At 37.5% G+C, this 25970-nt stretch overlaps 2 protein-coding genes across 22 annotated transcripts in view; one reads left to right on the top strand and one right to left on the bottom strand.

Moving 5' to 3' along the window:
• The window catches only part of LOC134527213 (serine/threonine-protein kinase dyf-5), a 407519-nt gene that overhangs the window by 341306 nt on the left and 40243 nt on the right, over positions 1-25970 (top strand). For all 20 annotated transcript variants that reach the window (XM_063359689.1, XM_063359690.1, XM_063359694.1 and 17 more), the window contains one exon: positions 15199-15289. In XM_063359689.1, coding sequence (XP_063215759.1) covers positions 15199-15289 — 91 coding nt within the window. The remainder of the gene's footprint in view (positions 1-15198; positions 15290-25970) is intronic.
• The window catches only part of LOC134527212 (uncharacterized), a 97196-nt gene that overhangs the window by 41621 nt on the left and 29605 nt on the right, over positions 1-25970 (bottom strand). The gene's annotated exons all lie outside the window — the stretch shown is intronic.

Below are 25970 nucleotides of genomic sequence, written 5' to 3'. Positions count from 1 at the left end.
GTTTCAAAGGTACTGTTTTTATAAATTTTGAAGCATCTGAATTACTGCTAGAGCTAGATATCTGGTTCATGGAGGTGGCGTTAGTAAGTGGAACTTCTTGAGTAAAAGCTTCAATGTCTGAAATATTTTTACTATGGCAATGTATTGCAGCTACATTTGGTGGACTGAGAGAGTTTGGTGTACTACTAGCCATATTATCAATGAATGGTGGTGTTTGATGTACTGAAGTTGCAACAGAAGAGGGTGGGGTTGCTAAAGAGGCACTGTGATTGGATTCAGTAGGGTTAGGTGATTCCCCTAGACTGTTGTAGTCTAAAAAATCTCCACCACCTGACTGTATATGTATACTATCAACACACCTAAGCTGATGTTCATTTACACTTTCTGGCAGATGACTGGCAGATTGAACTGTGTTCTGGTGGAATACATCATCAGAAACAATTTCATTGCTGGTGTCCATTGGTATGGTAACATTTTCTACAGACTCTGGAGGTGGTACTTGTATAACTATTATATCTTGCAGACAAGATTGATTGACTTCCTTGTCAATCAATGCCAGGCTTACAGGAGCGGAATCTTCCTCAGAAACTTGAACAAGTTGACATTTTTCTTCGTTTCTTGTGGCATGAGATCTACCAGAAGAGAGAACCTGCTGCATAATTTCTCGTTCTTCACTGTCATCACTATTCTCTTCTTCGGAACTTGGACCAGAATCAATAATTGGCGGAACAAGTGCCATGATTCTGTCCACTCTACGAAGCATCTGAAACAGAAATTTACAAAAAATTCTGTGAAACTAAAAATATAGTTTTATATTCAGTTTACATCAAATCACAAAATTTTTATATAGGTTTACATGAAAAAATATCAATTTAGTCTATAAATAATAATTATTTGTGAATAATGCTGCTTTATCTCACTCATTGCACTTGATTATTGCTTTTTTGTAGTTATAGCGAGTCAGCAAAATATATTACATCACAGTACAAATACTAATTTTTAAGCATTTTCACACAATTATGATGCAATTAGTCAAAGTTTAAATTACAAATAATTTTTTGCCTGAAGGTTTTTGTGCACTCTGAGCATTATAAGATATTTACACAACTCGCCTTGAAGCTAACTTTATGAGTCGAAAATGGAAAAAGCAACATTGCTGAGTGGTACTGAGCCTTAAGCGTGAATTCCGCACATGACCTAGAACCTGCCAGTATAACCATATAGATACCTACATAAACTTCTTGATTCAGAATCTGTCAGTGTATTTGTATACATACATAACCTTCTTGATTGGAAACCTGGTAGTGTATCGTTATAGATAAATAACCTTTTCGATAAGAAACCTGGTAGTGTATCTCATAAGATACATAACCTTTTTTGCTATGAACCTGGTAATGTATCCAATTAGACACGTAGCCTATTTTACTAGGAACCTGGCAATGTATCCAATGAGATACATATATAAATATCAATATAAATATACATTAATGGTTAGTTAAAAAAAAATTATTAGTATCCTTACCTTGAAAAATGTTGAGCAGACTTGAAAATCAGATAAAATTATCATATTCGTAGATTACACTGTAAAAATGATGTTGCAAGAATGCACATAGACAGAACAACCTCTTAGGTTAGGTTTGTCCACAGAACAGCTGATAGATCTTTTGGAGGGAATCCATAGAAGTTTCATCAAGTAGGGTTTAAACTCAAGATACTTTCTAACGCCAACCTTACAACTGAAACATTATTACCATACAAATTTTAGCATACAGATATTCTGAAATGCAATGTATCTAATAATACACATCAAGAAAAGTGTTAAATACCGTGTTCAGTATTTCATCGAGATAACATCACAAATGAATACTAATTACTTGCACTGGCAGAAGCGCGTCCTGGGAGATATTTAAGGTACTATAGGACATTCCTAAAATAAAGATAAATAAAGGTTAAAATTTTTTTTTTTTAATATTTAAGGTAAATAAAGAATTTTTCATGTCACTAGCATGCATGTAGACATCCTCCATGGCACCAGTTTAAGGTCCTCAAATCATGCGCCTGTGGCCTCCCACTGTGTGAAATAAGAGAGTCTATCACGTCCTCGCACCAGCGTAAGACACTCCAGTGATGTGTGTTTGAAGTGTGTAAGCTCAGGAAAAAAGTCCTCGTACGAAGCGCAGAGAAACATGGAATACAAAACGGGTGTAACGGTGTGTAAGTTACTGCGACACTAGCGCGACGTGGTGTTAACACACGCGAACTATACAAATGATTCTCTATGGTCAATCCGAGGACCTGAAAAAAAATTTAAATAACTGTATTTTCTCATCGTAGGTTGGAAAGACAGAGTAAATCCGAGGACTTTCAATCCGAGGACCTGGGGGAGATCCTCGGATTACCAAACATCCTCGGATCCACATTGAAATGTCTGCTGCCCTCTGCTCCTTCTATACCTGGCCAAAACACCAAGGAGGCACAGAAGTCAACAGTGAAAGCATGGGAACGGGATCAATGGTGCCTTGTTAGGGGTGTAGTAAATCATGAGAACCTTGCGTCGACTGGGGAGACCATATTACACAGGATAAAATAGTTAAATATTAACTAGTCATAAAATTAATACAGACAGTGGTTTTAGTTAAATAAATACAACAATATCGTTTCTCTGTTCCTTATTTTCGTTTTTTTTTTTGGTTTTAATTTAAATAATAACAATAACAAGGTTAATATCAAATGATGAGTATTTAGTCATACTGATAGTTAAAATAAATGTTAAGGTAAGGGGCCCCTTTAGATACTTAACTTAAACACATTGATTTTGATGGTATGTTATGAATAACAAAGGTTGAGTCAAAAAAATTAATTAATTAATCCAAAACAATGCCGAAAATGCTAGGTTAAATTTTCTTTTTAGATATGTGCTGGCTCATGGTTGCTCTTGTGCATGCAGAAAGTAACAAAGAAGACAATCTTTCCTGATTAGACGAGCTGCAGCAGGCACTGAGGAGCACCATGACTCAGGTGACGAAGAAGTTGTGTGTCACGAAGTAATAGTGCCTATGGCCACCCACGTCTTCCGCACACACACTGGATACCTGCCAACTTGTATGATTTTCCCGGAAAATGTACGAAAAATAGCTTCGTTGTACGATTTAACGTACATGTGTCATTTTGTACGAATTTTCCACAACTTTGAATAAGTTCTGCATAACAGAACGATTTATCTCGAGTATTGTAATCAATATATCAATGTGAACCTTAGGAAACGATATATCTACATTAGGGTATGTGTCGATACTGTTGTATCGTTTGTTTTATCCTGTTTGTTGATGCTGATGGTTTTCTGTTTTCATTAGTTGCATTTAAGATGGTGGGGTTTTAGCGGAGTTAATTCATGCGTGATGTAATTTTATTTAAAGACTATTTTTTAATGTAGCAGTATACCATTTGTGTAGCGTGATTTGGTGTTGTAACGTTTAGTTTCTTTATTCATTATGGTTTCAGCCTTTGAGGCACGAGTTTTAGGTTAGGTAAATCGTTAATCTGTTTCTCAGGTTATTGTTTGATTTAAATTCTGTAAAAATGAGTACTACGATAAAACAGAAAGTGTATAATCAAGTATTTAGAGAACAGTACAGTGTTGAATTCTCTTTTATTAAGATGTCTGTAAAGGTGACATATTTGCTTACTGTACAGTTTGTCATTCCGACATAAATATAGCACATGGTGGGAAAACGGACATAACGGTTCATTGTCAAAGTGCCAAACATGCCGCAAATGTGAAATGCCAGGAAGAAAGCCAGAAAATATCAACTTTTTTTGTCACAACGGGAAATGCCGACTTAGACATGATAATAGCAGAGTGCCTGTTTACGGCCTTTTTGGTAGAGCATAATATACCTTTGACTGCTGCAGATCATGCAGGCGCATTGCTACAGAAAATGTTTCCAATCTCAGAGATAGCCAAAAAGTACGGTTGTGCCAGAACTAAAACTGCAGCTATTGTAAGTGAGATGGCTTCTGATAAAACAAAAGACCTGGTCCATTGTTTACAAAATGGACCATTTGCTGTTGCTACTGATGGTAGTAACGACTCAAATGCGAAACTTTACCCAATTGTTGTCACATTCTATGATGAAAAGCAGCAGAAAATTGTTAACACAGTTTTGTCCATTTCTGCATTGGAGGGTGATTCCACGGGACGTAATATAGGGAACTTCGTGTTTTCACAGTTTGAACTCAAGAAAGTACCTTTTAAGAATTGCATTGTGTTGTGATAATGCAGCTGTAATGGTAGGTCGCAAGAACGGCGTTGCAGCTGTATTAAAAGAAAAGCAAAATGATCTCATAGTTGTAGGATGCATTTGCCATCTAATTAATCTGGCTGCTGAAAAAGCTGTAGGTGGTTTACCCATAAAAATAGATGAAATACTTATGATATGTTCTATTACTTAGAAAAAAAGTGTGAAGAGAAAAGACAGATTCCACAAATTCCAAGAGCTTCATAATAAGGAAGCAAAAAATATTTTGAAACACGTTAGTACAAGGTGGCTCTTTCTTGGGCGTAGTTTGTGTAGGCTAGTTGAACAATGGGACCCATTGGTTAGTTTCTTCAGTGAAGAAGTTGTAAGTAGAAATCGTCATCACCTGGTAGTCTTAGCTCGTACAGAATTCCTAAGATGAGCCCCTCACAGAAAAAACAACCCAGTCCAAACCCTGTTGGAGTAGGCCTAAATGCCAAAAATGAAAATTAACGCAAAAGGAAATCGGATTCCATTAGTGTCCCTAGTTCCGGTAGTAAGACAGTTGCTTTAGCAAGCTCTCGTGACAAACCTATTATGAAGAATCTAACTCCTGTCATTAATCGAGAAGAAAAGTTGTTTATGTTCTTGTCATCTAAACTCAGCAAGGCTTTTTGTCTATTTCTTCTTAGTGTAATACCATCATTTGATAAGGTAAATACAACCCTCCATTCGGCATCTCCACATACCCATGTCCTTAGGCAACTGTTGTTTGATTTTTTGAGAGACCTGTTATCAAACCTTGTCAAGCCGAAAGTAATTAAAGGCAGCTCCTTACTTGAACTCGACTACCACTCCATTGAGAATCAGAAAGAAGACGGTGATTTAGTTGTAGGGAATCAGGCTGTAAACATTGTGAAAACACTGCAAGACAAAGAAAAAATAGTTTTCTATTCTTTGTCTTAGCTTGCGATTACATTGTCAACAAGTTTCCTTTAAAAGATGAGGTATTGAAACATGCAGAAGTTGCTCGACTCAGTAACATTGAGAATGCCAGCTTTTCTTCTGTCCATTATTTTGTGGAATTATTTACTATTATGCTTGCTATAAAGGAAGGGGAAACACAAGATGCTGCTATAGACGAAATACAAAAGCAGTTCACAACTCTTCAGGTCAACGACATTTCAGATATTTGTGCAACAGAAGTAATTGAAGACATAAAATGGTTTCAGTTAGCCAGTATTCGAGGAGTAGATGGAGTGGCAAAGTATAATCGGATAGCTAGAGTAATGTTATCAATCTTATCCATCCCACACAGTAACGCAGAGTGTGAGCTTACTTTCAGCTTAATTAAGAAGAATCGAACACAGTTCAGGTCATCAATGTCAAATGAAACTCTGGAAGCAATTTCTATCCTCAATTCAAGACAAACTGGTGTATGTTATGAACAGAATTATCGTGCAGAATTTTTGAAGAAAGCGAAGAAGGCGGCAGCCTCCTCTTTGAAATCGCAATGCTCAACCTCAAATTAAGTTATAAAGCAATGAAAAAGCTGTTTATATACTATTCTGTTAATTTACATCATATTTATGTGATAAATGGTTGGTTTAGGCTATTTTGCATTGCTTCTAGAATTATTTTTAATCACAGTAATTTTTGTAGCATGGAGTAAAAATTGCTGCGTGTCTTTCACGCAAAAAATTAACATTTTTAAATGTCTTCCTAATTTTCATCTTGGAAAGTTGGCAGGTATGACTCTGTACATAAATATATTACAAAATAAGATAACTGAACAAAATATAATTGCCACATATTCTCAAAAGAATATGCGATATTACTCACCACTTGCGGTGTACGGAGGAGAAATTAAGACATTGATGTCAACAGATTAAGAAACGGCCGAAACTTGGAACAGTTATATACATTATGGCCGACATGCTTCAAAAAGAAAGAAGTATTCTTTTGTGCAACTGAAGAAGACTATAGAGTTGAGACATGAAAGACTGCACAAGTAAAACAAATAGAGTTACACTATAGTGCAGTTTCCCAAATCAACATTCATTATGGACAAAAGTAAAATCATTTTGTTGTAAAAATTATATAGGAATTTTAACACACAAACTTGTCATAAAAATTATGACTCCGAGTTTGCTATTCAAAATAAAGTAAAAACAATAACTATAAAATAGATAGACAAAGTGAGTATGCGCATTACCAATTTGTGCAGTGGCACAAATGTCATGCGCAAGCCCTCAGATGATACCCTATGTCCACACACACACAGATACACACACTCACTTTTTTTATTGATTTCACTTTCAACTAATTCACCACTGTGGAAGGACTGGGGTCTTTACAGCTTTTGGTTGCTGTTGTAACCAAATTCAACATCGTTGTTAATTAGGAGGAGGAAAGGGAGAGACACCATGGGCCATTGCAGAAGGAAGACGTTGCTCGAGCTGGGGCTGGCCAATTCCTTGGTCGCCTGCTCGAGGAACAGAAGATGCGCATTATCCGCAATCTAATTGAATAGGTTCATCTTCTGAAAGTTTGTGAATAGTATTTTCTGACTCTGCACGTCAGAAAATAATAAGTTTTGACGTCTCAGTGAGACACTTCATTGTCTTTCGTTTTTCTAACATTTTGTGTGCCATGACGGACTTCACAGTATCCTGCAATGAACTTTCATGATGTTTGGTGAGACCAAATTTAACTACAGACTTTACAGGACCAGAAGGATGCCGATCTTCACTACAGTTCCTGATAGCATCATCGTCATCCTAGTTTGCAGTATCAGTAGAGCCATAAAGTTTCCAGTGTTGCTGCATACCACCTAGAGGTCCAGAGAAGAGAAGAAGATTTGCTCCCGACTACAGCTGCTAGTTCCGGCATTATTTTATTGTGTCTCCTCCCACATTGCTCAGATTAACAAAGTTATAAAGTTGTTCTCTAGCATTTCAAGGTCTAGAACAAATATATGCATTAGCCGCGTTAAGAACTTTTAGTCAATACTAATATTTAAATAAAATTAATACATCATTATTATTTGTTTATTCTTGAAGTACCATATTTAACCGTATTGAATTAAAACATAACTTTTATGCAAAGTTACAGGAACACAAAATATACACAATATTATATTCAACAGTAACGACCACACTTTTCCTCTCACACATTCAGTGGCGTGCTAGCGGGGATAACTGGTTGGTAAGTTAACCAGCAGCATCCAGTCCTGACGCCAACGAAGGAAAAGAGAGAAATAATTAATAATCCATAGTTTGGCGCCCAATGCCATAAATAAAACTGAGATTCTTTTTAATATACATACCTTTGAACCTGGATAAGCGAGAGTTAAATGCACCACAATTTTTTTCTTCTCTTATGGAGGTTTCTCACAAACCCAAGTTTCGAGCTTATAGAGATACAGGAGTGGCCTTTCTCACTTATAGAGGTTAATAAAAAATACAGGAAATATGTAGTGATACACATACATATCTATTGCATTGGTATTACATATTCATTAGAATGTGTCATAGATACTTGCAAACCAAAAATCTTACACTAATATTTACTTTAAGAAATCCATTAATTTTTTTCTGCGTTTCTGATATTACATTTTGTATATGTTTTTCCAGTTCATAAGTTTTTTCAAATATTGTTTTATCAAATACCCCTGAGTATTCAAAAAAACTTTTGGACCGTCTCCAGTGCTTTTAAAGCGCCTTGCTTCTTTGCAATGTTCTCTACTTCTGTATTAAAAATCTGTGATCGGTCGGCTTCATCTTCACTGTCATTTCCTTCAGCACACATGCTCACACAATTCTGAACGATATCGTCATTGGTGTATTCTCTGGTGGTAGCCACATCGTCAATCTTTATGAAGTCTTCAAAAGTTGGCGTTAACATATTACGAGTAGTTTCGTGAGTCACAAGCTTGGCCCATTTCTGGTTGCTAGGTCCAACTTCAACCTCATTTTCCTCTTGCAGAAAGTCTTATTAATTTGTACTGATTGAAAACCCAGTTTTCTTGAAGCAGTTTTCGATAGTAACGTCACTTACTGTGTACCATGCTCTCCTTGCAAATTTCATGACTAGAAGTACGTTAATCTCAGGGCTATTGTTTTCTTCTAGGCACGTAAGAATATTTTTGACGACTTCTCTGTGATAAAAGCGTTGAATGTGTTAATGATACCTTGATCTAAAGGTTGAAGTTTACTGTTGGTATTGGCAGGCAAGAACATGACTTTTACGTTTTCAAGTGCTGGTAAGTCCGTATGAGCAGCACAGTTGTCAATGAAAAGCATGAGTTTTTTTTCGTATTATCTTCATTTCCTTATTAACTTATTTAAACCAATCTTTAAATAATATCTTTGTCATCCAAGGTTTTGTATTACTGGCATAATCAACAGGTAGAGTCTTGACACCTTTAAAACATCTAGGTCGCTTTGATTTCCCGATGATGAAAGGGGGAAGTTTGCCCATACTAGTCATTTTTACACATGAAAGAATAGTAAGACGTTCCTTACTTGGTTTTCATCCATGGAATTTTTTTGCCTTAAAATGTGAATGTTCTATCCGGAAGACACTTGAAGAACAAAGCAGTTTCATCCGCGTTGTAAATATATTTTGGATCATAACTAATGGTACGTTCAAATCGAAATTGCGATAAATGCTAAATAGATGCGAAATTTCTGTTTTTTTGCGAAATATATGCGATGATTTACAAAACTTGGAAGATCATTAAAAGAAGTGCCGATTGGCCCTACACTTTAGCACAAAATATTATGTTCAGAATAAGACTTAACAAATTAAGTATACCATTAATGTTTTAACGGCAAATACATGTGTTATTCAGGGTTGGCAAACACAGTCGTATAATTTTGGTCGCACATTCGCGTTTACTGTCGAATGTATAGTAAAAAAAATCCCGTCCATGCCCGCTAACATAGTGCGAAAACATTATATCAATATTATTTGTTTGAAAACTATTTAGCTTGCAACATTATCGAATCAGCTGTAATCAAGACTAAACATCTTTCGATTTTGCTATTTTTTTTTGCTTCCGAGGGTTGTTTACTAACAAGAAATTACAACACAATAAACACGGCACGGCACAAGCTCGCCGCTCGCCGCAAACAAAAGCTGTGATTCGACTAATCGACGTCCTACGTAGATGTAGTTCGAATATCTACAACAGATCGCAGCACATCTGAAGTGCTGCCGCGTTAATCTGGCTTTGGAAGTTCAAACTACATGTACGTACGCGAGCCACAACTTACGGTCGGCGCGCTCACACTGTCCGTTTCGAGGTGTTTACTATCGCAGGCATTTTTAATTTTGCTGCGCACACACTGTTTTGGCTGCTTTCAGATCAGATCACCATAGTTTTGTATGTACAAATGTTGTGACATTTCTCTAGTCAGTGCATTGTGTTCATTTTGTTGCATTTTTTTTTTGTGTGTTTGCGGAAGTAGGTATAATTTTCTCCAGATATGGGGCGACCCAAAATAACTATTAAAGACTGTGCGAGAGACTACAAAGAAGAAAAATTTTATGTAAGTGAATTGGGAATTTTAATTTTTGGGATATGTAATATAAGGTTGGAATGAAATATAACATGAACAAGCACTGTCAGTCAGGTGGGCGTAAAAGCAAAAAAAAAAAAAATCTGTTGAAATTGACCTTCAGTGCAGCAAGCGGCAAACCAGTTTGTTTGAAATAAATGAAAATGCAAAGAAAGCCAAGCAGGAAAAATCAGAATTTGTCATGGATACTGTGAAGACATTCATTCAGGCAAACATACCACTACATAAATTAGATAATCCAGCAGTGTGTGAAAACTTGTCAAAATATGTTAAGGGATCTGGTGACTTGCCAGCGGGCAACAAGTTGAGACGAGTTTATGTAGAGAAGTGTGGCGAAGATGAGAGAGAGACTTTGCAAAGAATTTGAAGGAGAAGACATTGTAATAGTTGCTGATGAAACGACTGACATTCAAGGACAATGTGTTTTTACAGTATTGTTTAGAACTGTAAGCAGTACAGCAAAACAAATGTTCCTCTTGCCAGTTGTTCTTTTCTTAATACAGCTACAGGGACAACATGTAGTCAAGCCATAGTAGATACTGTTCAGAAAAATGGCATTTCATATGAGCACATTGTTGGTCTGGTGTCAGATTCAGCTCGGTATATGAATACCTGCTTCTCTGCTCTGAAAGTTCTTGTTGGAGACCATTTGATACATTTTAAATGTTGGGCCCACAAGATTAGTCTCATTGGAGATGTCTTTATGGCAGAACTGCCAGAACTTAACAGGCTTGTTGTTAACTGGAAAATGTCCTTTCTTCATGGCTGAAAATTAAAAAAATTTGTATATTAACTTTCTGATGTCAGAATACCCTGAATTACCTCCTGTGTGGTTTCCAAAACCAGTCATCACAAGATGGAATTCGTGGTTTAAGAGTGTTTTCTATCTTGACAAATACCTACCTAGATCCTCTTACAAAATTTCTTTCTCAGTATGAAGATAAAAATACAAGTAGTCTGTTGGTATGCGAAACATTCCAAACCCCAGAACTGGAAATGCAGGTAAAGACACAGATCACATTCATTTCTGAAATCTGTCAACCTCTGATGACACTGATTACTATTTTTGAAGGCTCTGAGTACCCTTGTGGTCATATCATTTGGGACTACCTTGAAAGAATAGATTTGTCATTGGGGGGACAAGCAAAAGGATTCTTCCCAGAAAATACTGCAACATTTTTGTCTCGTTGCAACAACACAGTGATAAAGGCAAAAATGACTGAAAAGCTGAAAAATGCCTGTACAAAAGCACACATGAAGATTGTACTGCACATGGGTCCATTTGAAGCCAACAATCTATACAGGGCATCAGGCAAACTCTTCAACCCAGCTGTTGCAGGACAAATAGTGCAGGTTAATGAAGCATCTGTTCATGCAAACAGATCAATACTGCCTGCATGCAAATCTGTAGATTTGAAATTTATGGAAGGCTACCTATATTTCCATGAGCAGTTGGTGAAACAGCTTAAAGAAGGAGCCAAAGTTGATGTTCTTCAGATTTTGTTGGCAATACGACCAAACTGTGAAGAATTTTGCTGTGCAGCTATCAAATTTCTTTGGTTACCAGTTAACAGCGTAGATGCTGAAAGGTTTTTCAGTAGCTACAATCTTGTGCTTACCGACAGGAGGAGGAAACTGACAGAAAATATGACTTGTGCTATGTTAAAGTTCAACCAGTAGGATTAATAATATTTACATTGTGGGTATAGTACTGTAATGAAAGTGAGTGGACATATAGTTAAGGGTAAACTGTTGACTGACAGTACACAGGAAAAAATGTATATTTAAAAACTATTTTTTTTCAAGCTATAAATACAGGCCTCAAAGTGCTTTATTCACTGGAAAAAAGTGAGAAAAGTGACCTTTGTGATAGAAAAAGTGAGAAAAAAGTGATCTCCAGGAAAATAAGTGACTAAAAAGGTGACCTGAAATATAACTGAAATAAATGTTACAAAAAATTCTGATTGTAGTAAAATAAAATGTTAGGTTACATATGGATCTAATAAAATACTGACAGTTATTCTATTAACTATTTAAAAACACACAAGTTACAAATTATGCACCAGTAGCACAAAATTAAAAGAAACAAATTATTCACATACCTAAGATGGTGAAAGAGAAGTCAACTGTGTAAACTGTGACTTAAAAGTGGTTTCCATGAAAATTCTGTCAAGATTAACATTTTTATATTGTCTTATAAAATGAACTAAGAATTATAAAAACTAAGAAGACACCATAGGCCTACTACAAAACTGTATCTAGTCCAATTTAAGAACATTAGAACATCAGCAAACTTATGTCAGAACACTCCATCAACACAAAACATCTAATTTTTTGAGTATTTTGAAAAATAGTCAGAAATAATTTTAGATTTCCTTTTCTCCACTGAGTGTTGTACAGTATCAACCTCAAGCTTCTTCTCTGCAGCTTCTTTTCTGACTCTGTTAACACCTTCCAACATGGCCTGGGCCAATCCAATTTCCTGCATATCTTTCTTTTCTACAGCCCTCTTTAATCTCTTATTTGCCTCCTCAAAAAGTACATCTGCAGTCTTTCTTTTTTGCTGCTCTTCACTTTGCAAACTCTTCAATTTGTTCTCAGCACTATTATCACTCCCTAACATTAATATCTTCTGACGAGGTAACTCAGCATTGTCTAGTGCAGAATTAATTTTCTCAACTAGTATTTCGCCTGTAGCTGATCCAATAAAAAAGGTTTCAAGATGGTGAGTGATAACTTGTAGCTTCGTTTTAGACCAGTACCTGATAGCAATTTGCAGTTCCTTTCTACCTGTGTGGTTTGTTGTTTCGTCGTAGCATACTGAATAGTATGCACCATCAATGTCTTTCAAAATAACATTGCAAAAATATGGGCTTAATGCATCTGTTAGTAGATACCTAAATTTAGTGCTGCTCAGGCTGAAGTCCTCAGGCACACCCTCACCAAACATACTTTTAAAAACGTCAGCTATTCCTCCACAAGATGATGCTGAATAATTTGAAATAATACATTTCATTACCCATTTCAGTTCTGCACTTGTTGCACGATCTCGTACACTGTAAAGACATTTAACATGGTTTTCTGAGGACACTTCACTTGATGTGGAAGCTGAACATGAAGGTCGAACTACCGTGAATTTTAGCTGACTAGGAGCCAACTTATTCCGACATTCACTTATGTCGCTCACAAGTAGCATGCTGAGATAGTGCTTGATACCCTTTGGTTGATAGTTTGATTGTGACACAACAAACTGCACAAAAAACATCAGTATCGTTACGTTTTTTGCCCACTCGTTAATGATATATCCATTATCATCGCGCCTCTCTAGCCACTCGCTACGAAAACAATACTTCCCCATCTTCACCACACAAGAAAACATCAAAACACTACGATTGTATTTCCCGGTTACTTGTTTATCTCAAATAATAGTATAGCATGACACAAGTCATATCGCTAGCCAAGATCCCTAAGGACAAAACTAACTTAATACCATAATCAGACTAACTACAGAACACACTGGCGCGAACTTAGGTTATCTGCCATCACGTCAGCAGATCGATACGTAGGGCGAATCGATTAGTGGATAGTTCGACTTCAGTTGTTGTTTACGCTTTTACGCATGTAAACAACGATCTCAACACAATCCGTGTTATAGCAAACTTCAAATACCTTGATTACGGTCAAAAACACAAATTCAAGCCTTTTAATTAATGTCACTTTCATAAACGGAAATGCAAATTTTGGGCACCAATATCGAAAAAAAGTAAATTAAGTGACTGTTTAAAAAAAAAGTGACAAAAAAGTTATTGATGCAAAATAAGTGACTGTAAGTGAGTTAAGTGACCATTTTCGACCCCTGTAAATAGTATATCATGTTTATATCTTAATTTTATAGATGCTGCAAAATGAAAATTTTCTCAATGTATATGTGTTACAAAATGCTATTTTCGTAATTTTATAAATGCTTCAAAATGCTACAGACCACAAAATAAATGCTATAAAAGGTGTTTGTAAATGCTCTTTTAACGTACCTCTAATCATACCCATCTATGGGAATGTTCTTATCGAGGGTTAGTTTTATCCATTCTAAAAGGCACTTTTCAATGTCAGAAAACTCGAAAAGTCGACTCCTCTTAATATTTCTGTGTCCCTTAGAGCACTGAGACTTTATAGAATCTTTTGAAATTTTAATTTTTTAAAAGGTAGATTCTGGTAAACTAAACTAACTCTGTATTTCATTTCATAATTTCCCGCACTCACGTATTAACATTATGCGTATGTGCTGAATCGCAATCGATACTTGTCAACTGTAGTGAGTTAGACAAATAAGTCGATACATTTGGCCATTCAAATAGAATGCAATACAAAAACAATGTAAGTTCCTCCAAATTTAAGAAAAAAACAATGTTAGTTCCACGAAATTTACGAATAAGTCATAAATAGCAGATGTTAAATACGCTCGACTGTCGCTTATAGAGGTACAGGCAAGTAGCAGTCTCAGTTATAATATAGAGGTCCATGAGTGAAAAGTGACATTCTCTTATAGAGGTTTCTGTTTCTCACTTCTAGAGTTTTCTCGCTTACCCAGTTCTCACTCACTCAGGTTTGACTATATATTTATTGATTTTTTAATTTATTTATTTATTGCTATTAAATATCATTACTTAAATGGAAAAATTCCTTTAGTAGAATATTTTGCAATGTATGAAATGTTTGAATGTAATCAATAACTAGGGACAAAATTATATGGTGCATTGCGATAAAACTGAAATAACACCGAAAAGCAACTAGTACACCATAAGACACCAAATTCAACAAAATATTGAAATTAGTCAGCATTATTAATCAAAACTTGAGTCACAAAAACATACTTTTTTAATAAATAAAATTCAATGAATGTAATTATCAAATGACTGAGTTAAGTTTTTACCAACATGTATGGACTTAATAGATAGCAAAAAAATTCACTCTTTTAATATTGCACTTTTTTTAGATGGTAACATGTTTTTACATATTACTTTGGTACATTTTTTAAAAATAAAAATATTTGCAGGTATATTCTTATTGTTCCAAGTAATTAATCATGCTTATTATTAATTATTATATTGTAAAAGTGCATTATTTAGCTGTCAAATGAAACTTTTTTTTTTGGCAAAATATGCATTATGAAACATTTAAGTGTCATTATTTGTGGAATGATATGCCATCTATGTGAATAAACAGAATTCATAATAATAAAACAATAATATCTTTTTTCCACCAATAACTTTTAAAACTGTTCTACAATTTCTTCTCTGTGCGTAAAAATGTTTTTGATTATATGTTCCATGGCTTTGCTGTTGTACACTTGTGCAGCTGGTGCACTGTGCTTGCAGTTGTCGTGGCAACGGACAGCGCGAAGGGGACACGGGTGCCGTCCGGCCGCCCGAGCGCAGGAGCTCATGGTCGCACCGACTGGGCTGCCAAGTAAGTATCATGATCCCAGAATGGTGAATGGTCTTTCTTCAATCGGATATTACCTACATGGTTCAGCAATTCCACTCACATTCATATTTTTTATGGGTGGATTCTGGCTGCCAGGTTGCATTACTGTGCTGCTGGCATTTTAGTTCGCTGAGAGTTTCATTTTAATGATTCTACCTAGTATTTTCTAGCCTGTCATTACATGGGTACATTTCCATTATGATTTTCTTGAAGAAAATCACACACTCATGTGTGTTTTTTTCTTTGATATTACTGTTACAACTATATTTACATCAGTACTCTGGCATATCTGGTTAACTGTTTTTCTGGCATGAGTTTGGTCCTAAACCTTTCATTGTACTTCCCCCACCTTCGCAGTCAATACTTTAAAATTCATGTTATATTAATTTCTATTATTTATCCATTCAAAGCAAGAAACTTTATACTGTTGCTCAAGAAAGCTCAATCCCTTTAAAATAGTAATAAATAATATGGTTATTTGGATCTCAATAATTTGTGTACTTCATTTTAAACGACTCATATAGCATGCCTTACCCAAATTTTCATGGTTTGCCATAGGTTACCTGGTACCGCTTTATAACCTGTAAATGCTTCCAACCCTCATAGCAGGTGGCACAGTGGCAAGACACCGGACAGACTCAGAGGATGCAGCTCCATTTCCCAGCCATTCTGATTTACGTTTTACATAATTGCCTGAAACTAGTGCTGGATGAGATTACAGTTCGGGGTCTGCGAGTACTTGAAAATTCTGAATTCGAATAGAATAATTGTATATTCAATTCAACGTTTCAAATTGAATAATTTTTGTAATTATTCATCACCATTAGATACTTACAATAACCTATAAAAGTTTAGTTGTATTAGCTGTCACAACTATCCATAACATAGCGTCATTAGGAAGCCTAAAAATTTAGTGAATCGTGAAATTCTTGAAAAACCAAAATTTCACCAATTGTCAGTCTCTCCTGATGACTGGGGGTAACGAGTGGATGTATGGTTTCAGGAGGCAAAATAATGATTTCCTCTAGACATTAGTATCTCTGTTGTTATTTTACTCTTGATTATTTTCAGATTATATTTTATAAATGGATTAACAAAAAAATATATATATAACATGGATTTAAAATCATATTATTAAAAGAATGGGCCGGTCCTTATTAGACAATTAAATACGTATATTGTTACGGCCGTCGACCGTAAAGATAGAAATGTAGGGAATATGTACATGAAAAGTTGATAGTGAAATGAATCATGAAGGATGATGGGGAAAGGGAATGGAAGTGAATCTACCGGGATCGTCTGTGTTCCTGATATCGTGACGGCCCTGTCATTAGTATCAGGTTCTGGGGGCGGTTCCACCACTCGTGTTTTTCCTTAAACAGTCCTTAAGGTAGGGTGACGAGTCCCTATTTGCAAAACATTTTAAATAAAGAGGTTAAGGGTAAATGTTTCCACAAGAACATGTTTATTTCAGAAGTGTCAACTAACAGTTTATTCAACACATATTCAATTCTCTACTTTCTGGGTCTTTAGTAAAAGTACAATTTATAACCTTCTATTAATAACACATAATTACTGAATCATAGTCATTCCTATCATGGATACTGTCATTAATAAATAAACCGTGCTGTCAATCAGTTCCTAGAGCTTATTCTTAACCTCATTTGTCTCGTGATTCGTATGTGCCTTTCCCTTGTTACCATTTGTTGCAGACTAATTTATCCAAAGTTACATGACGGTTTACTTTAAATTATTAATAATGTCGACAGAGTGATTGTTAAAGTGAGTATGTTTAGTTTTGAAATTGAGAGAGAGAGATACCAACTATTACAAGCTACATGAGCCAAAGGCCGTTGTGCTGCTGTCTAGTATTGAACCATCGTCGCATCGTGGCTGGTCACTCACCAATCGTTGTCCTGGCAGCGGAGTAGCGTGGCTACCCACTGACTCTGTGACTCTCCCTTCTCGAATAAAATCTCCCGGTTTAAGAAGCCCCTTCTGACCCTGTTTGCGCCTGTTGTTAATAACATAAACAGTTCCGCTTCAGCGCCGCTTCTGACGTCATTACACACTCCCCCTCCTTCCCTGTGCTTATGACCGAGTTTCACGGCGCTGTGACCAAGGTCGCGCCAGCTTGTTTGTTTCCACGACCATGTTATGCTATCATTCGCAAACATTGTTTCCGCACCTCTCGCTTCACCTGTCCTTCAAAGTTTCCTGCTGTGTTTGTCATTTCCTCATCGTGTCCCGCTGGTCCCGATCGTCGGGCTAGTTATTCTTTATTATATCAAAAACAAAAAAAAACCTTTCACTGGTATCCTACAGTATTTTAGGCCGTTACAATATCTTTAACATAATTTAAATAAAATTCGTAACAATAAACTGAGTCGCAGTCCCAGGATCTTTTAAGTCATAATGAGAAATTGCTGGCTGTTTAATTTGTTCAACGTCGAGATTCAATACTGTTCCGAAAAGGTTTTAAGTCCAGCTGACTGGACGTCAGAGGGCCTTAGTCATCCGGCCCGTGGAGACTGATCTGGTCCTTGGAATGTGTCCGGTTCTTGCAAACTGGTCCGGTACTTATACCCTGTCTGTGAACAGATCTGAAACACATATGTTCAGGACTGATTCACAGACAGTTGGTGAAATAGCCAGAAACTGCCTTCTAGTCACGATGATGGTCGGGGAGTAAAAGTTGTCGAAACTCACCAAACAGAGTGATGTCTTCCAGGATCTGCCCGGGCGTTGAGCACACGGACCTGTCGCGGACATTTCATAATTTTAAAGAAAATTTATTATTTATGATGACTATAACATGATTATTTCTACGAGCTAGATTTATACGGACTGACTAACGCCTAAACTCTTCCGTTGTAGGAATCATCTCTAGTCAATTTGACCACATCTTAAAAGAAAAACAGAGGCGTCCTGATGACGTAGATGCGAAGTAGCCAGTCCAGAATCGTATCGCGCAGTAAATTTGGGGCGGCAGAGACTCGTAATTAAAAGGCGACGTTAAAGAAAGGGTGGGATGCCTCTGCTTTCGGACCGAAAGGTTCCGAAGATTATCGAGGGGCTTATCGAGGAAAGCTGACTTTGATATCTCGAAGTTGGTGGTACTGGCCGATGTCAATGCGACCTACTGAGATGTGGCTGAACTGAGTAGAGGTCGACTCACACGAGGCGACTGCTAGCAGCATGTGCCTTATGGAGTGGACTAGGCCTGCGCTCTGGTGGCCTGGGAAAGAATTACTGGGTACTTGTTGCTGTGGTAGATGCCAGAGGGCAGGCGATTAGCAGGCATTCAAACCCCCAGGAGAAGTGATTCGCAACACTACCGCTAGGGTGCATGAGCTGTATATTTTTGAGGTTGGAGTCGTGGCCTTGGGACACACCAACCCTGGCCGGGGTTAGTGGCCGGTCAGTGCTCTCAGCCGGGTTCCCAGAAAAACATGGAGAGTTGGGGTGTGTGGGAAAGAGGCTCTACTGAACCCGGAGGCGTGACTATACGTTGGTGAAGATGATTCAAGATCATGCCCAGAAGTGCTCACGTCGGGCGAGGTCTTGGAAATAGCCTGCCCTGAGAGCTTGCAGAACATAGCAGTTCTCGTCACGGATCGGAGGCGAATTACAGGCGATGTTCGTGCGTCAAGGCGGGAATAAAACAATACTTAGTCATACTCGCAAAAGACTCGGCAATAATCAGATCTAGGGCTGGGAAAACTTGGGGCGACATGTCCGACATAGGTTGAATGGGAGTGTACAGTAGGAGGAACAAGTTTAAGTTCTTGCAGCAAAAGAGTGACTGGTGACATTATTTAATTTTTGAAAAAAATTCAAAGTTAAAATTGTGCCAAAAATACTAGTTGGCTGTACACAATTTATCAAAGTTTTGTGCAAAATTGAAACCATTTTGATGAAACATGAAATTTGGCGCGAAGTTTGGCACGAAGATTCACGATATGCTCGACGCCATTTCTGTAAACGTGAGGCATTAAATATTCAGAAGAAATGTGAAAAATAATATGGATATAACCTATGCTCTCGTTTGTTTACATTTTCGTAATTTTATATTTAGGCCAAGAAGTAATATTAACAGTATGATGAAACATGTATAATGTGTTTGACATACGTTTGGCCCTTTTCTTTTTGTTTGCATTTACTTAATTTGTCTGTACTTCTATAAATGTACACATTGTGTAGCTAATGCCAAATGTTGGGAGTTTTGTATTACTTTTTTTAGTTCCTACCATGTTGTAATGATTCCACAGTACAAAATTTTAGTTTTTTTTGGTAGAATGCTTCTATTGTCCACAGAAACTTAAAACAACTACAGGTTAGTAGACTTAACTTAACCTCAAACTATGACTTATTTATGTTAATGTCATTATTACTACATATATTTAAGAAATTTAAAATCTTATTTAAATATTTCTCGGACTCCTGAGAAGTATATGAATTTTTTTACTGAATTGAATTTGATTTAAAAAATTATTCAATAATCATAAATAATTTTATATTCGATTCGAAATTTGTTTCGATTGGAAAAATCAGTATTTGCAGAATCTTAATTACAGTTGTTCTCAAATTTGAATCTCACATTCAAATCAATTCTACTTGTTGAATCTGTAGCTATCGCTATCTCTCTCTCTCTGTATATATTTGTGTGTGTGTGTGAGTGTGTAAGTGTGCGTGTGAGTGTGATTGTATGTGTGAGTGTGTGTAAGTGTGTGTATGTGTGTGAGTGTGTGTATGTGTGTGAGTGTGTGTATGTGTGAGTGTGTGTGAGTGTGTGTATGTGTGAGAGAGTGTGAGTATGTGTATGTGTGAGAGTGTGTGTATGTGTATGTTTTTTTTAAACATTCACGCCTTTATATGCACATTTCACAAACTAAGTATGAAGAACTTATTAATGTCTAAAATAATTATGTATTAAGAGTACAATATCATGAGGAATAGTAATAAAACAGGTAAGATGTAAGGAAAAAAACACAAGTAGAAATGGTACCTTCTCATAAGTTCAATATATACCCTCTTTTATTGCATAATCATCACACTCGCGTAAATGTCGCATGTTGTTTTTGGTTCCGCTATTAGATTACAAACGCTTTGTGTGGATATATTTTCCATATAAAACAATGTATTTTAAAATAGAGATCTAATATTTATTCTGACATTACCTCTTACTAGAGACCTGCGAGTACTCGAATTTTGAGTTTGAGTCGAGTTTTTAATTAGTGCTCAGACTCGGCACGGCCGTTCACGACTCACAGTCAAGTTCAAGTTTAATGATGTCTTTTCAGACTTTTATGGTTAGGCCTAAGTATAAAAATATTTAAAATTACGTGTTAACTAACCTTGTTTGCGCATGTAAATAAAAGAAACCCATTGTATCTTTCAGTTCAACGTATGATTTTTAATTTCCGCTCAAAACACCAATGTAATCAATGTAAAAATATTTAACTTTAACATTAAAAATTATCCTACCTTTGAATACAACGACCATTCTTTTCCAGTTATCAGGAAAATTTTACATAATAGTTACTGTGTTTGCGCAGGGGTTCTTTAATATATGTACATTATGAAACCAACTTGTGTCTTACATGCTTCTATATGTACTTAAATGCAAAAGCTTGGAAGCACTGAGCAAAAGTTGGGAGCGAGACCTAATACCATAGCATCTCCCAGAGGTGACACGAGCGGAAACAAGACGAATTTAGAGCATTCACTGGAGAACAGGTTGAGTGTTTGAGGATCAACAAGGCAAAACAAATCTTAAAGACTACAGTGTTAGTTTATAAGTATATTCATTTTATTGTTGACATGGGATTATATATATCAGATCAAATTATTTCTCTCTCTTTTTGTTACACAGGAATTTCCATTATTACAATGCAGTCTTACTTTATACTTGTTTATACATCATTTAAATATAAGTGAAATCGTGTGATTACGAAGTTACTCTCTCGTTAAGTTACCAAATGTTGCAACTTATCCTAGCCCGGCCGGGGATCTAACGGAAGTTAACATACATTATAAAAAATAGGATACAATATCGAATTTTAACCATACCAACTCCACTTGTACCCTTATATTAAATTATTTCTGAAATTACATGATTATTTAATCATGCTAAACAAGATCAATTTTGATACTGCTGTCATTTACAATTTTTGTTGTAACAAAACAAAACAATGTTTAACAGTGATTACAGACTAATTTAATAGTCCTGTTGGCTGGCGCATGTTGTCAAGGAGAACAATGGTGGCCGAGATGAAAGAGAAGCCCGTAGCAGGGTCGCTGGTAGAAAGGGTTGCATCTGTAGTTGAATTTGGTACTTGGGAGACGCCCGGGGTGGTACTTAAACCCACTGCACAGAAGCACAGTGTAAAATTAGGATATTGGAAGTTTTCAACTATTGTGGAATGAGGCGTAAATTATTACTCACCATCGTGGGTTGCAACTCGCAGATTAATCCATGCAGGAAATGTGACACGACCGCAGGTGTCGAGCAAAACTATGATGTACTTCCGGCACTACCGAATACTGCTTAAAATAATAAATGAAAATACAATTTTTCAGGAACACTCCCGGATCACAAGCGACTACATACTAAGTAGCCAACTAGAGAGATCACTGGAAACAAAATTTAACTAGCGAAATAATTTGCGGACGAAGTTCCATGACACGATCTGGGCTCGGTCGAGACAGAAGGATGACTTCTTTCATCATGGGAAGCGCAGTACATTAAAATGCCGAAAGGCGCCTGGGGGCAAAGAAGAGGGGGGGATCCAGGGCTATGATTGGCTGGTACCCCGTCAGTTAGGGGCCTAGGCATCAACCAGGGGAAGGGGGGTATGTATGTATAGCAGGTGGACGGCAGTCCAGGGGCAACTCATAGAGTTGAGTAACAGGCTGGGACGGGGGGCACTCTCGTGGCGAGTTACGGAACTAAATGCTGTTGGTTGCAGATACCGCCACAAGAGATCGCGTTGGAGGCACTGCACATAAGCTAGCACCAAAGGGGCGACACTGGCGTTCCGAGACGAGAGGCTGGGGAAGTAGACAGGCTTGTGGTCAAAACATAGGTCGCAGAAAGCGCGAATGTGCCGCGCTCAGGCGGGTAAAGACAGAATTGAGATTTAAACTTTAGTTCACGATACCACCGAGAGGTACCATTTGCGGTATGGCTGCGAAAAGGAAGACCTTGGTAGGAGCACTTCTAGGAACAGTGAGGGTGGTGTAAGGGGGGGGGGGGTGCACAGTCAGTGGGAAAGCGGGGCTCCGGCCCGAGGCTACGTGCCTGGCCAGGGTGTAACTTGGGCCGAGAGGCCTGACCTAACTCGCCTACCGCAGCTGAGTCTCAGGTCGGAAGCCGACCCTTAGAAGCTTGCCGAAGCATAGAACAAAACGTGAGTTCGTGACAGAACGGATCAGGAGGTACTAGATAACACGCTAGGGAGTGATCTGGACGGTGGGAACTAAAGCCTGTCCAGCAGGGTCGGCTGGACACAGTTATCCTGTGCTGAGGGAGCCTGGGAAAGGACTGCCAGCAGCTTGGCAAAGTTTAAATGGGAGTGAGCCTTAGAAGGGCAAGTTTAAAAATGACAAATATTTAGGAGAAACAAAGTAAATTTAAATTGAAGCAAAATGTTTTTGAAATGGTAATCCAAGGGAATTTTTGGCACAATTATGATTATTTTTTATCACTTTCAAGAATCGTTAACAAGTATAAAACGTAAACAAACACAGTAGGCCTATAACGCGCCATTCGTCCTCCTCCATGGATCACACACTTTAGTGCACGAGACGATCTAAACAATCAATTGATCTCTCGCCCCTCTTCAAGACAATTGTTTTTAGCTGCACCATCTTTTGGTTATTTATAGAGCACGTTTTAAAAGTTTCAATAACCGCAAATACAAAAACTAAATAAAAATTATATTTTAACTTATATACAAAATAGAAAATCCAATAATGTTAATTTATGCAGGTTAATTTTTAAACTGTTTGGTGTCACAACATGGCCGACACGCTTTAATTGTTTAGCCATTGTGCTGGGGATCTTTAAGGTTTTACAATGATATTAGAAATGAATAGAAACAAGGTGTGATTCCGTCTGAATATAATTACGTCAAATTTATAACAGATATAAAAGGTATTAACATACAATTTCAATTACTTAATTAAATAGCTCTCAGATATATTAAAAAAATATGGGCCAGCCCTAAATTAGATTATAAAAAGGTTTCATTAAAAAAATACATAAACCAATAAAAAAATACAAATATGTTTAAACCATCCCAGTATATATTCTTAAAGTCCAGAAATGATGTTTATATGACGAGCTTCGTCTGTCGGCGTAATTTAAGAAAGTTCAAAAAAAAATTTATGAATACAGTTGCACCAGAGGTCGGTGCTTCGCTTCCGGGAGATCAGTCATGAACATGATGCCAGGGCGCCTGTGTGTTGTTGAGAAGGGTGGTTAAAATGCCAATTCGGCGTCCGGCCCTTGGACCCTGTCAGACAGGGAAGTTGGCTTCTATTTTCTGAACTGTAGCAAGACCGGATCTGCAGCTCGTGCACTATACAGACTGACTAAACTACTTAAAAAATTTACGGGGATAGCATCCCTTGTCTAGTCGACTACATCGTCGGTTGGGGTCGGATGGAAGTCTTGTAGTGCATCTCGTCGATCCGCTGGTAATCACAAACAGTCCGTCTGGAATCCTGACGCGAAGTGTCTGCCGAGGAGCCGCCCTCGTAATTAAAAGTAAATGTTCAATCAAAAGTGGAGGGGGAGACTGAGGGGTCCAGACCAAAAGGTTCCGAAGTTCCCCGAGTGGGAATCACAAAAAAAACTCTGACTGAAATCTCAATGTTGGTAGCACTGGCCGAATTTAGCGCTACCTGTTGAAGGGGTGCTGAAATAAAAAAGAATCGACTCGCCCGAGACTTTTGCAGTCAGGTGCAGCGCTCTAGCGGCCTACAGGGGAAGGTAGCGGTGAGGTTAGCAGAGTTGCCACAAGATGTCGCGGGGTCAGCTTCACGAGCTGGCTACAAGAGAAGAAGTTACTATGTCCGCTGCTAAATGTCGTGTGTGGTCCATCCTTGCACACAATTTTTTTTTTTTATGGCAAGTCGTTCTTGGAGTCGCTCACTGCCTGGCGGGGATCACGTCAGGTCAATAGTCCTGGGCTAAATTCTCAGAACCGAGAGGGAGCTGGGAGGGGTGGGGGGACAAAAAACGCAACGACGCTGGGAACGAGTGTCCTAGCTGTAACTTTCGAGGAGGGAACCTAAGATGTATGCGTGATGGTAAAAGCTATGGTAAACTTGTCTTTGAGAAATGGTAAAAACTCGTCCAGAGCTGTTGTATGCAGTTTTAGTCTTGCAGGGAAGTAATGTTACAGGCCGGGGACGTGACTGCAAGCGGGAGAAATGTCAAACGGGCTGCCAATGATGTCTTAGATTTGCAAAAGATTAGATAGGTCCCTGAGAAAATTTGCCTCAGTCTACTGGCACAAACTTTATCTACGTAGAGTACACCAGTCTAACAAAGTGTAAATCACCCAATTGTAACCACATTATAAAGAAAAATAAAATTTCCAAAAATAATTTAAAATTATAATAACAATTTAAAAAAGTGTCGAAATACCTAATTTCCGGCACATACTCCCCCACTAAAAGGCGGAGCCAGGGTACGTAACCAACACTGAGTATGAAATGATTGAAATTTGACATACTTACCCTGTACCAGAATTGACTTAGTTAAACTACTTACAATACCTGATGAACTTACTAGGTAACATGGCCATACAAAACAACTTTAAAAACTAAGTCACGTGATTATTTATTGTTTACACATGACTTTATGAACTAGGTATCATAATTCTCTTATGGACTAAGTTACAATATTTCTCTTATGGTTTAAGTGCTCTTGTGTACTAAGTGCTCTTATATACTAAGTGTATTTTATGGACAAAGTGGATCTTACGGACTAAATGGCGCCACTTAAAAATAATATATTTCCCTAAAAATTTCTTAAGTTTAAACATCTGAAATGTAAACACTCTTACAAACTAGTACCATGGATTTTTATTACTTATAATTAGAACCTAGGATTTTTGTATCTCAACACTGCGTGTTGCAGATGGCATGCCGAAGCTTTGTTTAAAACTCCTCGGATAGGAGTAGAGGGCTGCACCTAATTTAAGTTGGGGTGCACCTTCTGTAGATGCGAAATGTGAGCGCGCGTTATGTACGCACCAGAACTTGGGTCGGCTAGGGCAACCGTTACTGAGGTTAGAAAGTACTGGATTTGCCACGGGCCATTCCAGCGATAAGCAAGTTTGGCTGATCACTTGTCGATCGCCTTACTTAGTGGGTGTGATCTGCACAACACCATATCACCTACCTGTATGGATTAGGCGAAAGTTTCTTATTATATTTCTGCCTGCTTGCCGCATGGGCTAAGTTCAGGTTATGCTGAGCCCTTCTCCAAACCTCTTTTATGTTGCGAGGGTTATCTGGGAGAAGCTCTTGTAATGACCAGAGATTAGAAAGTGGATTGTTGGGTTTATACGTGAACATGATTTCAAAGGTGTGGTTTTGTGTCCCTCATGCCGGGCATAGTTGAAAGCCATTTGTTAAATAGACCAAA

This window comes from Bacillus rossius, chromosome 1 (assembly GCF_032445375.1).
Source record: "Bacillus rossius redtenbacheri isolate Brsri chromosome 1, Brsri_v3, whole genome shotgun sequence".
Classification (NCBI taxonomy): Eukaryota; Metazoa; Arthropoda; class Insecta; order Phasmatodea; family Bacillidae; genus Bacillus; species Bacillus rossius.
The sequence above is the reverse complement of the archived record's forward strand: the minus strand, read 5'-3'. Positions and strand labels throughout refer to the sequence as shown.